The sequence below is a fragment of the Metopolophium dirhodum genome, chromosome 5 (genome assembly GCF_019925205.1).
Source record: "Metopolophium dirhodum isolate CAU chromosome 5, ASM1992520v1, whole genome shotgun sequence".
Classification (NCBI taxonomy): Eukaryota; Metazoa; Arthropoda; class Insecta; order Hemiptera; family Aphididae; genus Metopolophium; species Metopolophium dirhodum.
The window spans coordinates 16382337-16403310 of NC_083564.1; the positions used below are offsets into that span (position 1 = coordinate 16382337).

A 20974-nucleotide genomic window follows, 5' to 3' on the forward strand; every position below is an offset into this window, starting at 1 on the left:
CTTTTGGGCGGGTAAGCCCCCTCAAGACCCTTCACCCTTCCGATTGCCGCCAATGCCTACAGCTTGAAGTATTTATAATTATAATCATATCACAAAATGTTAAGTGACAACTTATGTTTCTTGCCTAATCAAAATTCAAAAGCACAATACTTTTCTTAAAAATATAAATGTTTAAGTTACTATGAAACTTTAAATTACATCACGACAAATAGTTTATTTTTTTTTTTGTTAATTATTATTAAAAATGTTTATAGTTTGAACAAACGGAGACGCTGAATAAAATAGTAATAAGGGGCCACAGATTGTAATCCACTAAACTATATTTAAATGTTTATTTATACTATTTAAATTCTTATTACCTATAAACTTATTGTTCAATATCCGATATGAACATACCAACATTTTTAGAAAACGATTTTGCTTCCAATTATAGAACTTAAAATACATAGGTTGACAGATTGTCATTAAAAAATTCGAAAACCTATACCATGGAAACTTTAAAAATTACATACAGGTACGGTATACCTATATAAATAATATATATATATATAGGGTGATTCACCTGCACGCATGCTCACTCCCATTTTTTTAATAATAAATGTATTCAAATTTTAATTTTTGGAATTTTAAATATACTTAAAGACAACATTTTTAAACTCTTGAGATATTTTGTATTACCTAACAGTTCTAAAGAGTGTCCGGTGGTGATACAAACATCCGTTTTACAAATGAGAACCCTCCTTTTTTAATGCAAATTAATTATAGTGGATAATTTTTTCTGAAATGTTTTATGTGCCTAATTTAAAAAAACGAACAAGTAGTTTCTCAGTTATTAATATGTTTGTACTAAGGATCATATTAACGGTTTTAATGGATATAATATATTGGACCTACTATTTATTATACGCAGACCATTTTCACTAATTATAATTGTTGATAGATTAATATTAATTACTACAATTTTCAAATCACCATAACTCCTACAGTATGGACTATAGACCTATTATCCTTAGCACACAAAGTTAAATATTAACTCAAAACAACTCCTTCGAATTATGATTTTAATTTTTCAGAAATATTATCTGCTAAATAATTTACAGAAGAAAAGTGAGGGTTCTCATTTGAAAAAAAGAAGTTTTTATATCAACAGGACACCACAGAACAAAAAAATCTCAAGTGTTTGAAATTATGGTCTTAACGTATATTTAAAAATTCCTAATATCAAATTTTGTAAAAGTTATTTATGTAAGAAATAGAGCTTGGTGAATCACTCTGTATAATATTATACTATGTTGTTTAAATTTAGTGATACAAATATAGGTACCTACTACCTACAACAACTGTCCGACTGCGCAGTGTATAAAAATAATATTTTTTGAAAACACGAAATTCAACTAAGAACTTTAGTGAAGCTATATACAGTTCAGATCACTCCGTACACATCATAGACATAATAATATATTATAATATGGGAGTTATAAGTACCTATACCGTGGTTTTTTATTTATTATTATTCCAATTTAGCACCCATGCGATTTAACGCTAAAATTGTGTTGGTCGCCCGAATCCACTGTTTTTTTATTACGTATCGTTTCAATTTGGTCTTGCTCAACGCTTTCCGTCGTTCTGCTGTCTTCAACCAATTGTGTCTGATCGCTTCAGCAGCCGTCATCCGGTTCCTATGCACAGAGATAATATTGAATTATTAATTATACATCAAATGTTTATGTATTATCGTGGTAGATAATATATATTTGAATGAAGAGATGTACTGAGAAAAGGTACTGCTTAATATGTGCCGTGTGTGCGAACTGCGAAACTATTCTGCGAACACGTTGGCAATAATTATAACTGCCTACCGTCGAAAATTGTGTTGAAGTTCCACCATATTATGATTATATTGTATACAAATCAAACTCGAACTCTCTTCACCGATCACGGATCAAGCAAAAACAAACGCAAAAAGAAAAAAGCTCATACATTAGTAAACTATTTAACTAATAAAGACACCAATGATTTAATTTGTTTTATTACGTATATGATATTATATTATGTTATGATGCGATGTCGATTATTGCTAAGCTATTCTGTTTTTTCTCGTTTATTAGCTATGGCTTTGCGTCTTTCGTTTATATTCACGTATAAATCTGATACAAGCTGAACCTAGATAAAAATATTATATAGTGGTTTGAAGACGTCGTATAAATCGTAGAACAAGTAATGGCTAATTGAAACATAGGTGCGGTCGATACACTGGTTACCCGATTCATTATATTTTACGATATCAGAATAATATTCATGGTACCTATATAATATCATATACGGGACATGACATTAAACTAAAAACTAGTGGAAAAATTATTTACAAAATATACGAATGAAATACACTAAAATCTCAAATAATAAAAGATATATATATATATATTACAATTTCTTGATAATACATGTTTTTACAAATACTAAAACAATATAATATTATGTTTGTTTATATAATATACATTTTTAATAGGTACTTAAATATAATTATATAAAATTGTAGGCATACATCAAACGATTAAAACTATTAACAATTTAATTAATCCTATATTGAGCCAATATTTATTTTCATAATCATTATTTTGTATAATATATAATGTGGTAATAATTAGTAATCAACACTTTTTTTTTACATAACGAACTTTTGAGGTCATTTGTATAACAAAATCTAGGTATAATTAAAAACTAAAACGTGACCACTACTTTGGTATAATATAATATAATTCAAATCCAACTATAGGTAGTAAAAATAAACAATAAACCCGGCGTTTGTACAAATTATAGATAAATAGGTAATATGAATAATAAAAAACGGGTCTCTATTAAAAATTGGCGATTCAAAAAATAAAACAGTAGGTATAAATTAAGTTAATTGTACGTTGTATTTCGGCAATATAGACAACTATCGGCACAGGCCACAGGTAGTACTTAAGTTATACAAGTAAGAACTGCAGTCTATATTATGGAAATAACCTATTATATTATAATATTATATATTAACAACACGGTGGTAAAAAAAAAAATGGTAACTATAAATTTGAGTAAATAGCTTGTGGTCCGTCTATTTATATGACAAAATCCACCATAGTCGGAAGTACAGCTTTGCTAGTGCTTTAAAGTTTAAACGAGAGTATACTATCAATTATATATAATATATTATAGAAGTATCACAGACGACAGACTATATGAAAAGTAGTCATGTAGTCTGTGGTATTATACACATTATAATATACATCGTTAAATATATTATATAAAAAATACTTTAAATAATTTTCCCATATGGTGGTGATTGATGACCCGCAGAGTAGTCGGTTTCCCAGTATATATATTATAAGTGCCGAGGGGATGTTGTTATAAGGATGCAGAGCGGGAACTCGCACTCACGCCCGCAGAAATATAAGATGTAATAGATATAAATAGATAGAATACATGTCGTAGATTTATCTATAAACATTTACATATTATTAATTTATGATATAAATAATAAATTACACACACACATGTAATATGAATGTATTTACATCTAACTGTGTATTATATAAATGTATATACGTGTTATATTTATATATACAGTAAAACTCGCTTAAGACGCTCTTTAAGGGACCAGCTCTCTAAAACGTCTTATGCGGGAAAGCGTCTTATGCGGGAATGAAACAAAATGATGTGGTTGAAATATCGAGTTTATTTTTTTATTATTAAACATAATTTAATGAGAAATACACTTAAAAATTAATTATAATTACGATATACATACATACTTATATTTTTGTGCTACTGAATTTAATTTAAAAAAATATTATTATTACATACATATTTTATTATTGTTTATTAAAAAAATGATCTATTTTTGATTGTTTAAGGTTCTGACAATGTGTTTCAGCAAGAAAGTTTTCAATTTTATTAAGACAACCTAACATTTCTTCGGAATTTTCAACACAGAATAATACTTTCCGAATTTCCGATAAATGTTGCAAACCAGTAGTTATTGTAGGAGTAGATACTGGAAAGTCTTGATCTTCTTCTTCTTGATCGTCGTCTTCTTTCTCATTGTCCACTAAGTTCGTATCAGCGATTATTTCATCTAAAGTCCGAGTGCTACTGGTTACGAGTTCATCATCTACTGTTGCATAATCAGCAAAATTTTGCAGAAGCTGAAAGTCCTCTTCTTTTAAAGGTGAGCTATCAGCCTGTTCAGAGTTGTTCAACATACCAAATGCAGCTTTCCGAAAACAGTTTATTATTACATCTGGTTTAATTTCATCCCAAGCGGCACTAACGTAATGTATGGAGTCCAAAACGTTAACTTTAGTTGAAATTTGGTTGGTACTCTCCATGTCTCTCAAGTACCGCTGAACTAACTTTTTTCGGTACTTTTGTTTTATCACTTTAATGATACCCTGATCTAGGGGTTGTAACTTAGATGTAGTATTTGGTGGAAAGAAAACAAGTTTTATATTGGTAGTAGGGATATCTTTAGGGTGAGCCGGACAATTGTCGACGAATAGAATAATTTTTCTCTTTTGTTTACCGAAAAATGCATCTAGCTGTTGAATCCAGTTTATGAATAGTATTCCTGTCATCCAAGCACGACTTTGAGCAAGGTATTCACATGGAAACGTACGAACATTTTTGAAACAGCGAGGAGACCTACTTTTTCCAATGACGACCAACTTCAATTTATGGGTTCCGGTAGAATTTGTACATACTAAAACCGTGAGACGTTCCTTGCTCAACTTTCCACCATGGCATGTCTCATTTTTAAAAACAAAAGACTTATCTGGCATAAGCTTAAAAAACAATCCGAATTCATCAGCGTTGTATACATCGTCAGGAGCATAGTCACGCAGTAATGAAGGCAACACGTTATTTTTCCATGAAGCTATATCATCATTATTAACAGATTCAGCCTCACCTGATATTTGCCGGTACACAATGCTATGCCTACTCCGAAATCTATCCAGCCAACCAGTCGATCCACTAAATTCGGTTAAGTTGAGACGTGCGGCAATCTCCATCGCCTTTTCCGTGATTATACCTCCATTTATTGGATAATTTAAACTACGAGCTTGTTGAAACCACTCCAATAAAATATTTTCCAACTCTTCATACTTCCCGTGTTTTAATTTTTGTCGTTTGCTGCCACCTAACAAGCTGCTTTGTTCTATTTCATGTCTGTTTTTCAATAAAGTTCTTAAAGTGGAAGGAGGTATCCCCAGTTCATTAGCAATATCTTTTTGTTTTTTTTTCTCAGCCAATCCTTCATCGTACTTTTTCAAAATGTTGAGTTTGTCCGAAATCGTTAGCGCTTTACGTTTTATACCACTAGCCATAACGAAATTACGGTTATACACATGCGAACGAACAGCACTTACTAAATCTCATAAGACGATGAAATACAGTAAAACTGTTATAATAAGTAATGATAAAATAGGTATAGCGATAAAATAAAACGATAAGAACACGTATAATACTAAAAATTCTATTTTTATTTTCACAAAACTACTAAAATTTATCGTAATCTGCTGAAAAAAAGAGCGTTTTACCCGATTAGACAGAGAAAAACTGAGCGTCTTAACAGGTGATTTTTACATTGACTAGTATAGGAAATGTCTAGGGACCGACTAAAAACAGCGTCTTATGCGGGAAAGCGTCTTAAGCGAGAGCGTCTTAAGCGAGTTTTACTGTATATATATATTATGACTTATGATATATACTTGCGTGGGGTGGCATATCAAGTTGACAAATTGGGTTCGGCAACAGTGTCGCTGCCGCCGTAGAACAATTTGAGCAACATCTCTCTGGCGGAGGTGGACTCGTGTTCGGGGGATGCGCGCTTACTGTGAGGCGCGGAACGACACGCCGACGACGACGACGACGACGACGACGCCGCAGCCGCCGCCGCAGTCATGTAGTACAACAGGTTGCTAACAGGCGGCGGGGACCCAGTCGGCACGTCACGGTTCATCGACGAGAATTTGAACTTGGGTTTCCGGTCCGCAACGGCTGCAGTCAGGTGCTGCCGGTTAAGTAGCAGCTTGTGCAGGCTGCTCCCGGGGTTGCCCGCGCTACTGTCCTGTTGCAGTGCTTCCGACCGGTCTCCCAACATCATGGTCTGCAAGTCTCGCAGCTCCTGTCCCAGGAAATTGGACGACGACGCCGCCGCCGATGACGTCCGGAAGTTTGAAAACGTGTACGACACGTCCGACGCACGCCGATAATTATTGCTACAGTTTGCATTGTCCGTCATCGTTCGAAAAGTCGTCTGCGACCAAGTGGTCGTTGACGTCCGCTGTCGGTCCGCCACTCCCTTCACGATAACCACCTCGGGTGTCGTGTCGACGGCCACACCTGTAGACGAGCCGGAAGTCGTGGCGGCCGTGTGTTGCGGTACGCCGGGAGTCATGGCAGCCGTATGTTGAGGTACGCTGGGAGTCGTGGCGGCCGTATGTTGAGGTACGCCGGATGTCGTGACTGCCGTATTCAGCGATACGCCAGAAGTCGTGGCGGTTGTGTTCAGTGGTATGGCCGCCATCACCCTAGATTTACCAGTGGAAATTTCGGCTGGTGTTGGCATGTTATCATCGTCGTTTCCGCACGTCTTTGACGTTTTACTATCCTTTTGCAGAATTCTGAGCTGCGCCAAAGTCGGCGATACTGTAGCGATCTCCAACGGCGATTGGCTACGTGACTTGCTACACAACTCTTTTAAGTTCTCTTTGGAAACATCCAGTGGAAATAGTATCGCATCTTGACCGGTGCATATTGCAGTCTCCATCACATCCGGCGTCTGTTTCGTTTTCTCTTCAATTTGTTTCACCAATTTTTTGCTCGAACTTTTTCGTACCATTTTTTTTGGTTTTTTCTTTTGCATCCATCGGTGCGATAAACACTCGGTGGCAGTCAGACGGCTCCTACAACCAACCAACATACACACACAATAAAAATACGTAGCGAAAATCAAACATATGTATATTGGAGGACAGGAGGTATAGATTATTATACCTATCACTGTAAAATATATATTAAAATAGTAACTCACACACACGCTTATTATATAATATCAATATAAAAATGTATTAAAATCATTAATCACTGATATTTTTATTAGGTACGTAATTATACATTTAAAGTATAAATATTATTTTGTATCTGTACAAGAATGCAAGTCTAAATTAGGATATGATTACAGACAAATGTAAATAACAACTAAATACTTTATAAGGTAATAGCCAATAGGTACATTATTAAAATAACAGTTTACTGAAAACATTAATACACCAATTAAAAACAGAAATTGTATTATGATTTTAAATTGTCACTTCTACATAGGTACCATGAAGTCGTATAGAAGAATACACTGTTTTTATTAAAGAGTTAAACAAAAACACAAATTTTCAAATAAGTTTTAATCCAAACAATATCTTATAAGTCATATTTTTTTATTTAACTTAGAAAAACCTGAATATTCTAAAAAACATTGTTCTTTGTATTTAATTTAATTTAATAATTTATTGTACTTGTAAACTAGTTAACTATGTGTCTATGTATATACACTATACAACTATATATAAACACAACGCGTCAATTAAAAGTATTAAGTAGCTTATTTTTTATGATATTATAATAGATTAGTTAGAGATAAAAATACTTAATATAAATGTAAATGCATTAGGTAATTAAATAACCATTCAATTTCTAAAACATAGTTATCTACATGGTAAATATTTTTTTTAAATACCAATTAATTATGATATAGGATATTTAAATCGGGTAACGAATTCAATTGTAATGTAAAATAAAAGTATATTATTTTGTTTGCAATATATAAAGAATGATACGTTAACGTTATGGTATACTTAACCTACGTACAAATTGAATTAAAAATATTTCCATCTAAATTTCTTCAAGAACTTAAATCACATTTACGACGCTAGTATAATTGTTTTAAATTAGTTTCAATGAAGCGAAGCATGTTTGTTTATAAATCACATCATAATGAATCATAATGAATAATGATAATATAATATGTAAATGCTTGTGACTCACGAGGCGCCCTTGTTATAGAGTCTTACTATATTATAATGTATTAGCGTTAAACTAAATTTGTAGGTATTTAAATTTTAAATACAGATAAAATTAAATATGTAGTATGTACTATAATACAGTTTAGATAGCCAGGGCCGGTACTAGTGATTTAATACAAATAAAGTCAAGAATGTAAGATTCAATTTTAATTACCCTATAACTATTTTAATATTATTAAAAAATGCCGCCATTCCAAAAATAGCTGTTAATGTCCTGAGCCGGTCCTGATAATATATTTGTTTAATAGTCAGTAGGTGTTATCGGTGAGTTTTAATTAGTGCAATATTATATATTTAATATTTATATATTACAAAACACCACAACTCATAAACCAATAACTCAATAATCATACTTGTGATCTTTGACAAGAAGCTTTTTGATGAAATCCTTTGCGTCGTTAGATATGGAATCAAATGCTTCATCATCAAAATCATATTGAGCAATTGTTACGTTGGACATAGTTTCCACGTCGGTTTCTCCCATAAAAGGTGACAGACCCGATAACCTATATTAAACACACCGAGTCCGGATTTAACATCCTAAGAATAGTCGTATGGATACTGAATTGAATTTCGAATAGATATTGTAAAATATAAATACTAAATGTATTACTTACAAGACATAACATATTACCCCTACAGACCACATGTCTGTTCCGAATCCGATAGCATCGAAGTTTACTACCTCTGGCGCTACAAATTCTGGTGTGCCAAATAACACTTGAAGTTTATTTTCTGGATTGAATTTTCTGGCCAATCCGAAATCAATGATTTTTATACGATTTCCAGTCTTAGTTAAGCATAGAATGTTTTCTGGCTGAAATCCGAGTAACGCAAAATGTTTAGAATTTATATTATTATAAGAGGAAGTTTAGATTTAAGTATAGGTAGTCATCACGAGAACATTGTTTTTGTATAATAGACTATATTATGTATGTTGTATGTATATAATATACTCAGAGGCGGACTGGCCCACGCCACGCCGATGACAACAAAAAATATACAATATTTATATTATAATATTGGTACCCCAAATTTATTTTGGTTTTTTAATATCATCAATACCTATAACCTATTAATTATTCAAACATTGGAATAGCCAATAGGTGTGAATAATCCTAATGATGAAAATAAGTCGGCCTATATAAGGCAGATTTGTTTATAAAGTATAAATAGATGGTTTTGTTCGAATTTTGCAACGGTGACTCGTCTATTGGCCGGGCCATGTGCTGTACTGTGTACTTACTGTTATTAGCTGTCTGAGACGTGAGTATAATTCAGAGTTCTACTGTTCTGAGTAAAAAATTTTAATTTTAATTTCCATGTGATTGTATTTGCGTTGTAATAAACTTCATGTTTAATTTAATAAATAAAAAAACGATGTAATTAATTGCTTATAAAATAAAAAAAATGTTTATACCTAATAAATTGCTAGTAGGTATACCTATAAATTAGGTTTTCTTAAAAAATATAATTCATATTGATCATCATTATTATGAATAGTATTATAATTTTATGAAGACAATTGTATAGAGTGGAATCAGCGAGGCATTCTCAGGATTTTTTACTGGGGGGATATGAAAATGTATTAACAAATGAGATAATACAATATCAATACACCTTCATATGAATATTGTGGAAATGATAACGAGTTACAAAAAATGTTTTGATTATTATCACTGAATATCAGTTAAACAGGAAATTATGATACCTAAAAAAAAAAGGCCATAGTGGATCCATCCCTCAATCACTAATCCCCCCTCTCTGTGAGAACGCCCATGAGTGGAATTTTGGGCCGATAATTCTATTTTGAATTTTCCCACTGGGCCGGATCCTCCCAGTCCGCTTCTGAATATGCAGCAGTATTATAATACTGGCCACTGCAATAAGTATGTACTATGTAGTATGTAGTAATATAGCATATAGGCATCTACCTTGAGGTCAAGATGGAGTATATTTTTAGAGTGAATAAATTGTACTCCCTCACAGATCTGTCGCATAAATATCGTTACAGCTTTTTCGGTCAATACAAAATCATCACCAATTACTCGTTCGAATAATTCACCTCCCTCGACTCTGAAATAATTAAATTATATTCATATATATATATAGATACACGATTTTATGAATATTTCAATTTTAAAAATGTAAATATACATAATATTATTATATATTATACAGAGTGAATCATTTAGCATTTTAACATGTGACTTTTTTCATTTCAGAAAACGCTTAAGTTTTGGAAGACATTTTTTGTACATAATATTAAATTGTTATAATACAACTATTTTTTATCGTTATCATTTTAAATTTCTTACACTTTTGAATGATAACGTGTACATTTTTAATGCCATATTCCAAAATATTTTTCGGAGTATTTCGATCTATAAGAAGAATTCTTACTTCAGAATATGAAATTAAAAATGTACCTATGTTGTCATTCAAGAGTAAACATTTTAAAAATGATAATTATAATAAATCATAAAAATTAGGTGACGCTCTACTATGTACAGTTACAAGTGGGTAACGGTAATCGATGGTGTTAAATTTGACTTAAATAATATAATATGATTGTATACGCAAAACGATTCTGAACGGAGACGGTTTGTCAACCATGGATATTTTATATTATATATTTATATTGTTATTATTAATACGGTATCCGATAAGCTAAATTAATATTATTTGCATATTATCTTATTGTTTGAATAATATTTTTAAATAATAACACAAAACTAAAATCGTTATTTTTAGTTTAGAAATGCAATTTTGTCCAAATTTAAACTTAAAAACTATAAAAAAAAAATTGCGTTTTAAATGCTTATAAAAAATATATTGTGCCTATATGTATTTTAATATATTTAAACTTATATTGTTACAATGTGTGAGGAGCCTTGTATTTAATTGTCAAGTTGTTTGACTCAAAGAATAAAGTTGTATGGACATTTATAAACAAAAATCTAAAAATTTCAAAATTTCAAAATTTGATCAAGTATAAAAAATGAAAAATGAACATAAAGTTCAAATTTCAAGAATCTAGTCGAGTGAATATCCAAAGTTGTTAAAATTAAATCTTCAAACGTTCATAAAAATTTAATGTGATTTCGGGTAGACAAATTTTTTTGATAATGGTAATCAAACTTGAATTTTATACTAAATTTTAAAATCTAAGATATTAAAAGAAAAATTTTTAAGAATTTCTAACTCATAATAATTTGCACATTTTTGTGCATTTCGTGATTTTTACGAATTTTGTTAAAATTCTAGCTTCAAACACTCATACAATTATTGTGGAATTACGCTCAGCTTTTTTTTCAATTTCCACTGACAAAAATGTATAATGAATCTTGAATTACATTTTAAAGTTTGTTTACGGAGCGAACATTTTTGTAACAACATAAGTTTAAAAAAAACAAATAAAAATCGATCATTTCAGATGTCTATAAATAGCTCAACAAGAGTAAAAATATTTTGATAGTTTTTCAGTGTATAGAAATTGGTTATTTAAACATTCAGTGAAAATATTGTGCATCTACTGTAATTTTTTTAGAGTAGGTAACATTAAAAACCAAAATCACGTCGCTTTTAAAAACCACTGGGAATTTTAAATTTCGACCTACTAGATTCACTTTCCCACCAGAAAAGATACTGAAGTTGAAAATTGAAGCATTATTTCGACTACTTTTCGAATACACATACGTACAAAAAAAAAAATAATAATAAAAAATACACATCATTGTAAAATCAATACATTCATCGATCCGCTCAGAATCTAATATATATTTTTATAGAAAAATGTTGTTACCTACTTGTTCTTAAATTCAAGATTATGTAAAAAAAAATATTTGCAAATACTACGTTAATAATTATTGAAATAATGCGTGCCTTGCATTAATTAGATCAACCGGTATATAATATGAATTTGCAACTTTACAATAAATTACATTGAAAAAGTAAACAGTATAATAATCAAATACTTCAATTACAGTTCTAAAATGAAGCACATTGCATTATTTGCTTCAAAAGCGTCGTAAAGTTGTATCAATCTGGGATGTTGAAGTTCACACATTATTTCTACTTCTCTTTCCACATTTCGGCGATCTTGTTTATGAACAATTCCGACGAATTTAGCAGCCAACATAAGACTCGTAGCCTTTTCTCGACATTTGAACACCGTACCGAACTTCCCCCTTTTAAAAGAAAACAAATACATAATGTTTAATGAACGTACAGCATATTGGTAATACAGTCATAAACGATATATTTATATCAATCAACGTAAAATAATAAAATTACTTATAGACTTATAAACTTATTGTATAATTTATTTACTATCTTAAAATTAAATTAAATAAAAAAAAAAACAAAATTGCAAAAAAAAAATGTATTTATTATTTAAGTTAAGGCCATTAAGGGGCCCCATCAAAAAATTAGCCCCGGACTCCAAAATTCCCAAGTAGGGCTCTGCTAGTGCATATTTTTATTAGTTAGATGTGTAGTCATTTTAGACGGACTGATTTACTGATTATAATATTATAGCTGTTTATTTTATAAACAAGAATCATAGAACCTAGAAGTGCATAATATTATTCAATATAATTCGCTAGACTAAAAACCGGTGTGAAAAATAATGCACCGGGATGTTTGGACCATATCATTTACATGGTTCATTATCCCGGTGCGAGATAATGTGGGATAATTTTAAACCGGTCTACTCAGAGATTTTAAATAACCTTATTTAAAATCTCTGGGTCTAGTTTAGCGAATTTCTATGATATGTGTTTGAAATATTGTTCCACAACAGTAAGTTGGCGTCACTGTAATAGTCTCCTCCTCCCATGACAAAAGTAATGCCGGAATCGTGAATCGCGTATTTTGTTATCAATGTTTTGTTTTGTGATATTATTATTTAGTAGTTTCTTACCAATTTCATATTTTCAAGCATTACTGCACAACAAACCGACATCAAATTTCATCTTTGAACTTAATACACTCTTGTCTTTTTATTGACATTATTATGTAAGTATTGTCTATTATTATTTCCCAACTATTTAATAACACCAAGTTTGTTTGAAACTATATATTTTTTAAGGCTGTATTTAGGTAATCGGTAAGCAAAAATCAATCGTTAATTATTACGATGCAATGTCACAATGACTCGACAAAAATGTTTATTTTTATAGAATAATAATTTCATGTATTATGCATCTTAGTATCTATCTATCCGTTAATTTTATTTGTGACAATTTGTATTTGTTAATTCATTTCAAAATATTTAAAATTAGGTATGTATGGATTTAGTATAAATAATATATTAATGTGTACATTTTTATATTTTGTTGAATAATTTCCAAACTTAAAAAAGAATAAACATTAGTATTTTATGTGAAATGAAAATCATTTAACTATCATAAATCATAATATTTTAAATAAACATACATATTTAGATGCGATTTATACTCAATATTTTATTTTACCAAATAAATAATACGTATCATTAAGAGATGGACAATTAATAATGTACCTGGCACTTAGTAGATTTTTTATTGATTAAAATATAACAATTTATACAAAAAAAATGTATATTATTTTAAATATGATATTGTATCATCTCACTTAATACCTATTTACTAGTATTAGTGTCCATATTCAAAAAATTAACTACAGCTGTAGCTGAATAGGTAAACATTTTCTCTATCTTGAAATAATATTCTGACTCAGAATTTTTTTATTTAAACTTTATTAAAATATTACTGTTGATACTTTTTTAATAATGTCCCTTATATCAAATTCTTTAACTGTTTTTTTCTTCAAATATATTGTACATTTAAGTTCTTTGTGTACTTAAAATAAAAAATATAACCTATTAATTTGTTTATAATATGAATGTTTATTTATAAACAGCTTATGCCAAAATATTTTTGTTATTATCATAAATTTTAAATGTTTACAATAAATAGCAAAATGTTAGTATTAAAAATGAATAATGTTTAAAATAAACTTGTTTTTAAAATTGCTTAATTAATATTATGATTCACCTACCATGCATAATTTATATAATTTGATGTACATTTATCCTAGAATATTTGTACCTACTAAATGTTTGTTTTATATTAAATAGTTATTATAATTTTTTATAAGTAATATGGTATGAAATCAGAAGTAATTATCTTTTGAAAGAATTTTCACAACAGTATTACCATAGAGCTTAAGTTGTTTTTAGACAGTTGGCATTAAAAGCTATATTTTATAAATAGCTTAAAGCCAGCTAACACGGTTGTGATGGTCATTATCACATAGTTGGAATATTTGGGCTTACTCTACTAGTGCCAGTAAATAATAATTTACTTTGTGCACAACCTACGGTTTTATAATCTATCTTTTTAACACTATTCATATGTACAATTTATAATTAATATTACAGCCTACAGGTACTTGTTTGAAATATTAGTTAGGTAATATTATTGATATAGTTGGCAGAAGTACTAAATGTGTATACCTTATGTCAATGTATTAAGTTTTTATTAATTTTTATACAAGTTATTATCATAGCTATATTAATATATTATATGTGATCTATGCATTATTTTGATAGTGCAAAAATTAAAGTTAATATTATTTAATGATCTGACTCTTTAATCATGTATTAGTTAATAATAAAACTTGTGCAAAATATATAAAAATTCTTACCGTCCAATTTCAGATTGTAGTTCATAGTGTTCTTTCATATCTACTCCTCTACGAATTGTAATATCTTTGAACGGAAAACTAGGTTCTAGTTCTAAAAAATAATTACAATATTTTAGTTATAATTTTTATAATATGTAACAATATTATTGTACTTAAAAATAAAAATTGTTTAATCTATATTTTTTTTTCATAGTTCAAACATGGCACAAGCTGAAGTTGAAATGTCGGAATTGGAAGAATTACAAACTAAAAAATTATGGCATCAATTGACTTTAAAACTTTTGGCCTATGTTAAGGATACAAACATTCAAAAAAAAGTCGATTTGTTGAATTTCTACAATAAATTTATTCAACCAATAGAAAGCAAAATGAATTCTTTTGCTTTGGTTGAAATTGTTTCGTATGTTATTCCATTTATCAAGGAACCAAAGGAAGCAGTTGTATTTTTAGAAATTCTAGAACCGAAAGTTAAAGACAAAGTTGAAGCTTTAATTTTTGCCAAGGTTCTAAAAGGTGAAATACTTTTGGATAAATTAAAAAATCAACAAGACTGTTTGGTCGTTATTACTGATGTTGATAAATTGCTGAGTGATCTAGATGAAATATCCCCTGTGCATAGTCGGTATTATTTGTTGGCCAGTCATCTGTATCGTATTCAAGGAAAGCACACTGAATACTACCGCACTTGTTTGAAGTATTTGGGTTCAATTGACCTGTCTACAATTAGCCAACCCGATCAAATAAGAAACGCATTTTTATTGGGACTTGCTGCGTTGCTAAGTGATGACATCTATAATTTGGGTGAACTGCTAATTGCATCCCATTTTAGATTCGTTAACCAACACAACAAATTATTGGTTAGTAGAACTGTTAAATGCGTTCAACACTGGAGACATCACAAAATTTGCCAAAATGAAGCCACAGTGGGCTTCCATACCTGATATAGCAGTTCAAGAACATAAACTCAGGCAAAAAATTTCTTTGCTTTGTTTGATGGAAATGACATTCAAACGACAAGCTAAAAACAGGTGTCTATCATTTCAAGAGATTGCACTTGAGACACAATTGTCATTAGAACAAATTGAAATGTTGGTAATGAAAGCATTGTCATTAGGTCTAGTCAAGGGTAAAATCGATCAAGTCAGTGAAGGTGTGTACTTGGAATGGGTTCAACCAAGAGTAATGAACAAAACGCCAATATCGGGTATGATCGGTAGACTGGGACACATGGTGTTCAGAAGTCAAGAACATGCAGTACAGGATGCAAGATGAAGCCCAAGATTTTTTGAAAGTTTAAACATTATATTATTATTACGGTCTGTTTATAAAAATATTTTCAATTACAACCTACCTAACACAAAAATGTATTTTATAAGATTAATTGTTGTAAATCGTACAATAAAATTGTGTGTGTAACATAATAACTATTGTGCATTAATGTATTATATTTTTAATTTTAATTTTCCCATATCTACTGTTATATATATTGGCCATGTAAGTACTATGAATGATTTTTTAAATAGTACTAAAACACTTTCTCTTAGGCAATGCATTTTGGCGGGTACTCAAATCGCTACCTTAATAAGTTCATATGATTATATGCCGGAAGGGCCAATTATTTATCTACGATCTGTGGTCTATTAAGTTTGTGAAACATGTTTACTTGATTTTTCGGTTGTTTCCTCAACGAGGGAGTCAAACGAAATAGTAAAAAAACTATGCCAGGAAACGGTACGGAAATTCGGTTGGCGGCCGTTCAAAAGCGATAGGTATCCACTCTGCACTCACGATGTTCACTTGGTAAATTATACAGCGATCGCAGTCCGGCGTCATTCATTACACACCGTTAAGGCGGTTTAGAGTAGCAATAGAGTCGGTGGCGTGTGAGTAGTCGGCGGACCCGGCAGGCGGGACTTTTATAAATAGGTGAATTTTTCGTACACTCGGGTGGAAAACAAAAAAGAAAATATGCGGTCATTGTTGCCAAAAAAAAATTTACATTTATACCGTGGTACGTTGTACGTTAATAATAATATATTTTCATATTATTAATATTATATGTATATACGATTACAACACGCGTGAAGTATAGTAATAATAATATAATGAAATTACGCTAACGCAGCAGCAGAAAAGGACAGCGTCCGGTCGGCAGTCGGAGATACGCGTATAGTACTGTCTAATTTTAGCATGGCCGACGTATTATTATTATGTTATAGAGTCTATTATAGAGTCGCCGCCGCTGATCTCTCAAATACTTTACGCTCACCGGACCGATGAGCTCGGACAACGGCGGCCGTGTTTTTCGTGTATTGTCACGGTTCTTTTTCCACCTCGTCACCGCCTACGTACGGGATCGCGAAATCCGTTCCATGTATATAATAGTTAGGTATCTGGTATATAATATATTAATATTATATTCATTCTTCTACATCCAATGGGGGGGGGGGGGGGGGGGCAGAGAGCCTCCCACCCTATTGGTCTAACATCTAGCTATCGTATTTATAGGTTAATACATTTGGCTGATTTTAAATATTTTGGAAATATTACTAGTCATATAACTTGGAAAAAGACAATGGGCCCCCAAAAAATATTCTAGAACCGTCACTGGCTATGGGGGCTGACCTCCCCCTCGGGCCATAGGTACTTAAAAATATTTCACTCTTGCCAACGTAGTTATATAATATATGCTAAAAGTGGTGATTTTGTAATTATTATTGTTTTATAATACGCATTAATGATGAATATTTTATTAACTATAAAAACTTACACTAAATGCCTATGCTGTTATGTACTTGAAGTAATATTTAAGCTTTTAAGCCCCTACCTTTTTTAATTTATAGATCCACGACTGTCTTAGGTATGTATTTATTTACACCACACGCACGTCCCGAGTAGGTAAATGTTTAAAAATGTCGACGTTAATCAAATGCGCGATACTGCCCACAGGCTAATAATAATAACAAAAACACATTTAAAGGTTCTCAACTATCTTGTCCAAGCCCGGATTAAGGGCGGGAGGGTCACATTAGGTTCCTGTCCCGTTAGCATAAAATTATGTTTAGTATTTTTTTAGTACGAAAATTATTTAAAATGCCTATAATATATATATATATATTTGTACCACGGTTATCTACTGTGAGATCTACTCTAACCTAACCTCTGAGTAGATAACCGTGGTATGTACTGAAATCTGTGCCTTAATCTCATAAGGAAATGCATAGACAACCTCATATTCCCGTCTTCGATATGGGGAAACCTTACTTCCCTCTCGTTTATATAAATTCCTATTTAATTAACCCTCCCCCCTTCTATTCAGCACACTCCACAACGATCGGTTGCATTCCTCATCTCATTTCATCTTCAACTGCCTCAAGTTATCATCACAACGCGCCACCTAATGTCCATTATTAAATCTTTCAACATTTAAAAAAAATACTCTCTATAACAAAAAAAAAATTGTTTTCTCTAAACTATTATTCTGTGTATCTATATACTACAGGCTATATCTTTTAATTTTAATTTTGTATAATATAATTTATATTTTACCTATTAATATTTTAATCTAGTAAATTTAAATTCAATATTTTAAATCCTAAAACTAATAATAATTATTATTGTATAACAATTTGAAAAAAATAGTCTTATCATTAAAATGAGTAAATTTAAATTTAAATATAATTCATATTTTGAATCTTAATCAAGGTTCCAGTCCCCGTTTTGAAGTGCCATTTATACGATTTATACATTGGACCCCCCCCCCCCCCCAGACACTGATGTATATACATATATAATTTTATAAAAATAAAAATAATACATTTGAAAATACATATTATTTTTTAGGACCCCCCAACAGTATTAGCCAATAAGTAATTATTGAGTTGTACGCAGTACGCCAATGTTACTTTGTTCACATTTTTAATAAGAACAAGACAGTACTTATATATTATTTCAATCATTATAATTATACTATACGCCATAAGGCCTATCTATAGATAATAATATTTATAGTAATAATTATAATAATTATATTAATAATATTTATAAAGGATTTAAAACTTAATCCGGACTTGCTCATATACATAATACATATCATACCTATTGTACGATTTTACATATACTTGTCGCATGATGAAATTTAATAACTCCATAATATAGTCACAACATTTTTATTTTACTCTAAAATTTAGAGATTTAGAGTCTAAATCAACTCACTAATAGAACTTTAAAAAAATGTGTAGATAAATACTTTTCAAATAATGATGGAGTTTAAGACTTAATATTACTATATAGTAAGCAGTGGCGTCCGCAAGGGGGGGGGGGGGCTAACGGGTTGAAGCCCCCCCCCCCATTGCCCGTATAATATTATTTAAAAAAAAATATTTATCAAGTTTTCAACTGTCAACTATAGTAAGCAAGACGTAAATTTCATATACATCTGACTAGAATGAATTCATTTTTGAAAAAACATTGTATTTGCATACCAATTTTCCTAAAATTATCTGTAATTTTTCGGTAAAAGTATGAACTATTTGTATGAAAGACCTTGTATTAAATTAATTAATTGTTTAGCCATACAAGTTAACTGTGGTTTTGACGAAATTTGAACTTTAAATGCTTATAAAAATTAACCATGATGCCTATGTATCGTTAATATTTTACCTACTTATAATAAAAACTTACGTATTACATTTTTAAGCTTTTTGACTTTTTGATAAATAATTTTTTATTGACATTTATAGAAAAAAAATTTAAACTAATCAAATACAATCCAAGTGAGGATGGTATAACCAAGCTGGTTACCAAACAATTTTAATAAATTTTCATTTTTTTTTCTCCAATTATTTTAAAAAGCACTTAGCATTTTCAATTTTGACCTGCTAAAAGTACCAACTAGATCCAATTTGCTTCCAAAAACATACATTGGGCATCGTAGCTTATGATCAGAGCATTTTTTCTACCAGAAAAGTTGAAAAAGTTATAAACATTTTAAAATACCTCGAATAAACGTCTGAAATTATTAGACTGGACAAAGCAAAAATAAAATTTTAACTAATCCTGCGTACGCCACTGATAGTAAGTACTTATAATGAGGGAAATGGCCTCCAAAAAGCTTCTCCATCTTGTGCCACGACAACGGTCTTGTGACCGAGACGCAATCATGTATGTTTATTGTTTGTGTATTATGTATAAAGTATTATATACTATATATATACATTTATTAATAATTATTATATATATTATATCATATATCATATAATATAAGAAATTAGGAGAAAAGAAATAAAAGAAAATTTACCTCCTATTGGATCCGATTCATCCACTTTAATCATGATTACTTCGGGGTCTCAGCACCCGAGAGACGAGAGTTGGAAAATAATCCGTTTGCTGACGTCCGCTGAAAATATGACAAAATAGAAACTGTATTAACAACGGTATTCGTGAGCGCAATAGGTCGATCTTAAATTCATAATTTTGGCGTCATGTCTTATATGTTGTTGACGCCGCGTTTATGATGCTGCCTGTTGCCATAATATTATATAATAATATTGATTATAGACGCAAGGCGCACATGTGACATGATTATTTATGAAAGAGATTTAATTCCGGGTTAAGCCGGAATTTACCACGGTCGTCGGTCTTTAAGAACATAAGCTTTTGGTTGCATCTTATAATCATATTATAACCTCCATGCGTGACACTTAAAATAAATAAAACCAAATCATTTCTTTCATGAAATATTGTTGTCGTATAATTATAGTCAAGTTGTTGCATAGATCCCTGCATTACCTTTGCCGTGATCGATGAAGGCAGAGGCGTGACAAATATAGTATGTGTGGCTCGTGTGGGAAGGCAATTTCCACCCTTGCCACACAATATACTATTTTGTGGGGCTGTTCACATCGACATTTTTCTGAATTCAAATTGTTATACCGATTGGGTGTGATATCAGTTAATATATTTCTAAAAATTAAAAATCAAGAAAGTTTACATGCCGATCCCTGACTTGGCAAGCGTTTTTTCTTTAAAAGTAATTTTCTACAAAATTGTGACTTATTACCTTTTGTAAATAAATGATTCATGTTCCTAAATACTTGTAAAGTTAAGGAGTGTTAAAATAAATCATGTTCCAAAATCCAGCCCCAAGTATGTTGGAGGATGGG

At 30.7% G+C, this 20974-nt stretch overlaps 3 protein-coding genes across 5 annotated transcripts in view; 1 reads left to right on the top strand and 2 right to left on the bottom strand.

Annotated features, from left to right (window-relative positions):
• Positions 1-1510: 1510 nt before the first annotated feature.
• LOC132945566 (tigger transposable element-derived protein 4-like) lies at positions 1511-5366 on the bottom strand. Its single transcript, XM_061015340.1, has 2 exons — positions 3952-5366; positions 1511-1679 (listed from the first exon to the last, which is right to left on the bottom strand). The coding sequence occupies exons 1-2, from the start codon at positions 5364-5366 to the stop codon at positions 1511-1513; spliced, it is 1584 nt and encodes a 527-aa protein (XP_060871323.1).
• The window catches only part of LOC132945940 (caM kinase-like vesicle-associated protein), a 20069-nt gene continuing 2142 nt past the window's right edge, over positions 3048-20974 (bottom strand). The window contains exons 2-9 of one of the 3 annotated variants that reach the window (XM_061015777.1): positions 20110-20208; positions 14811-14901; positions 12107-12310; positions 10055-10196; positions 8738-8937; positions 8474-8626; positions 5755-6947; positions 3048-3480 (exon numbers count right to left, since the gene is read on the bottom strand). In XM_061015777.1, coding sequence (XP_060871760.1) covers positions 5768-6947; positions 8474-8626; positions 8738-8937; positions 10055-10196; positions 12107-12310; positions 14811-14901; positions 20110-20143 — 2004 coding nt within the window. In that variant the 5' untranslated portion in view covers positions 20144-20208 and the 3' untranslated portion in view covers positions 3048-3480; positions 5755-5767. Of the gene's footprint in view, positions 3481-5750; positions 6948-8473; positions 8627-8737; positions 8938-10054; positions 10197-12106; positions 12311-14810; positions 14902-20109; positions 20209-20974 lie in introns of those variants that run through there. The other 2 variants (XM_061015776.1, XM_061015778.1) reach the window with 2 other exon arrangements.
• Positions 12988-16235, top strand: LOC132945942 (26S proteasome non-ATPase regulatory subunit 13). Its single transcript, XM_061015779.1, is given in 4 exon segments — positions 12988-13139; positions 15004-15622; positions 15624-16031; positions 16033-16235. Coding segments are annotated over 3 exon segments (1095 nt in total). The 5' UTR covers positions 12988-13139; positions 15004-15010; the 3' UTR covers positions 16108-16235.

Bases quoted from the DNA above. Each gene is read 5' to 3' on its own strand.
- LOC132945566 (XM_061015340.1), bottom strand. From the start codon at position 5,366: ATGGCTAGTGGTATAAAACGTAAAGCGCTAACGATTTCGGACAAACTC. The intron at 1,680-3,951 runs GTTAGGTTGTCT...CTCTGTGCATAG, and splicing joins GTTGAAAATTCCGAAGAAAT to GAACCGGATGACGGCTGCTG.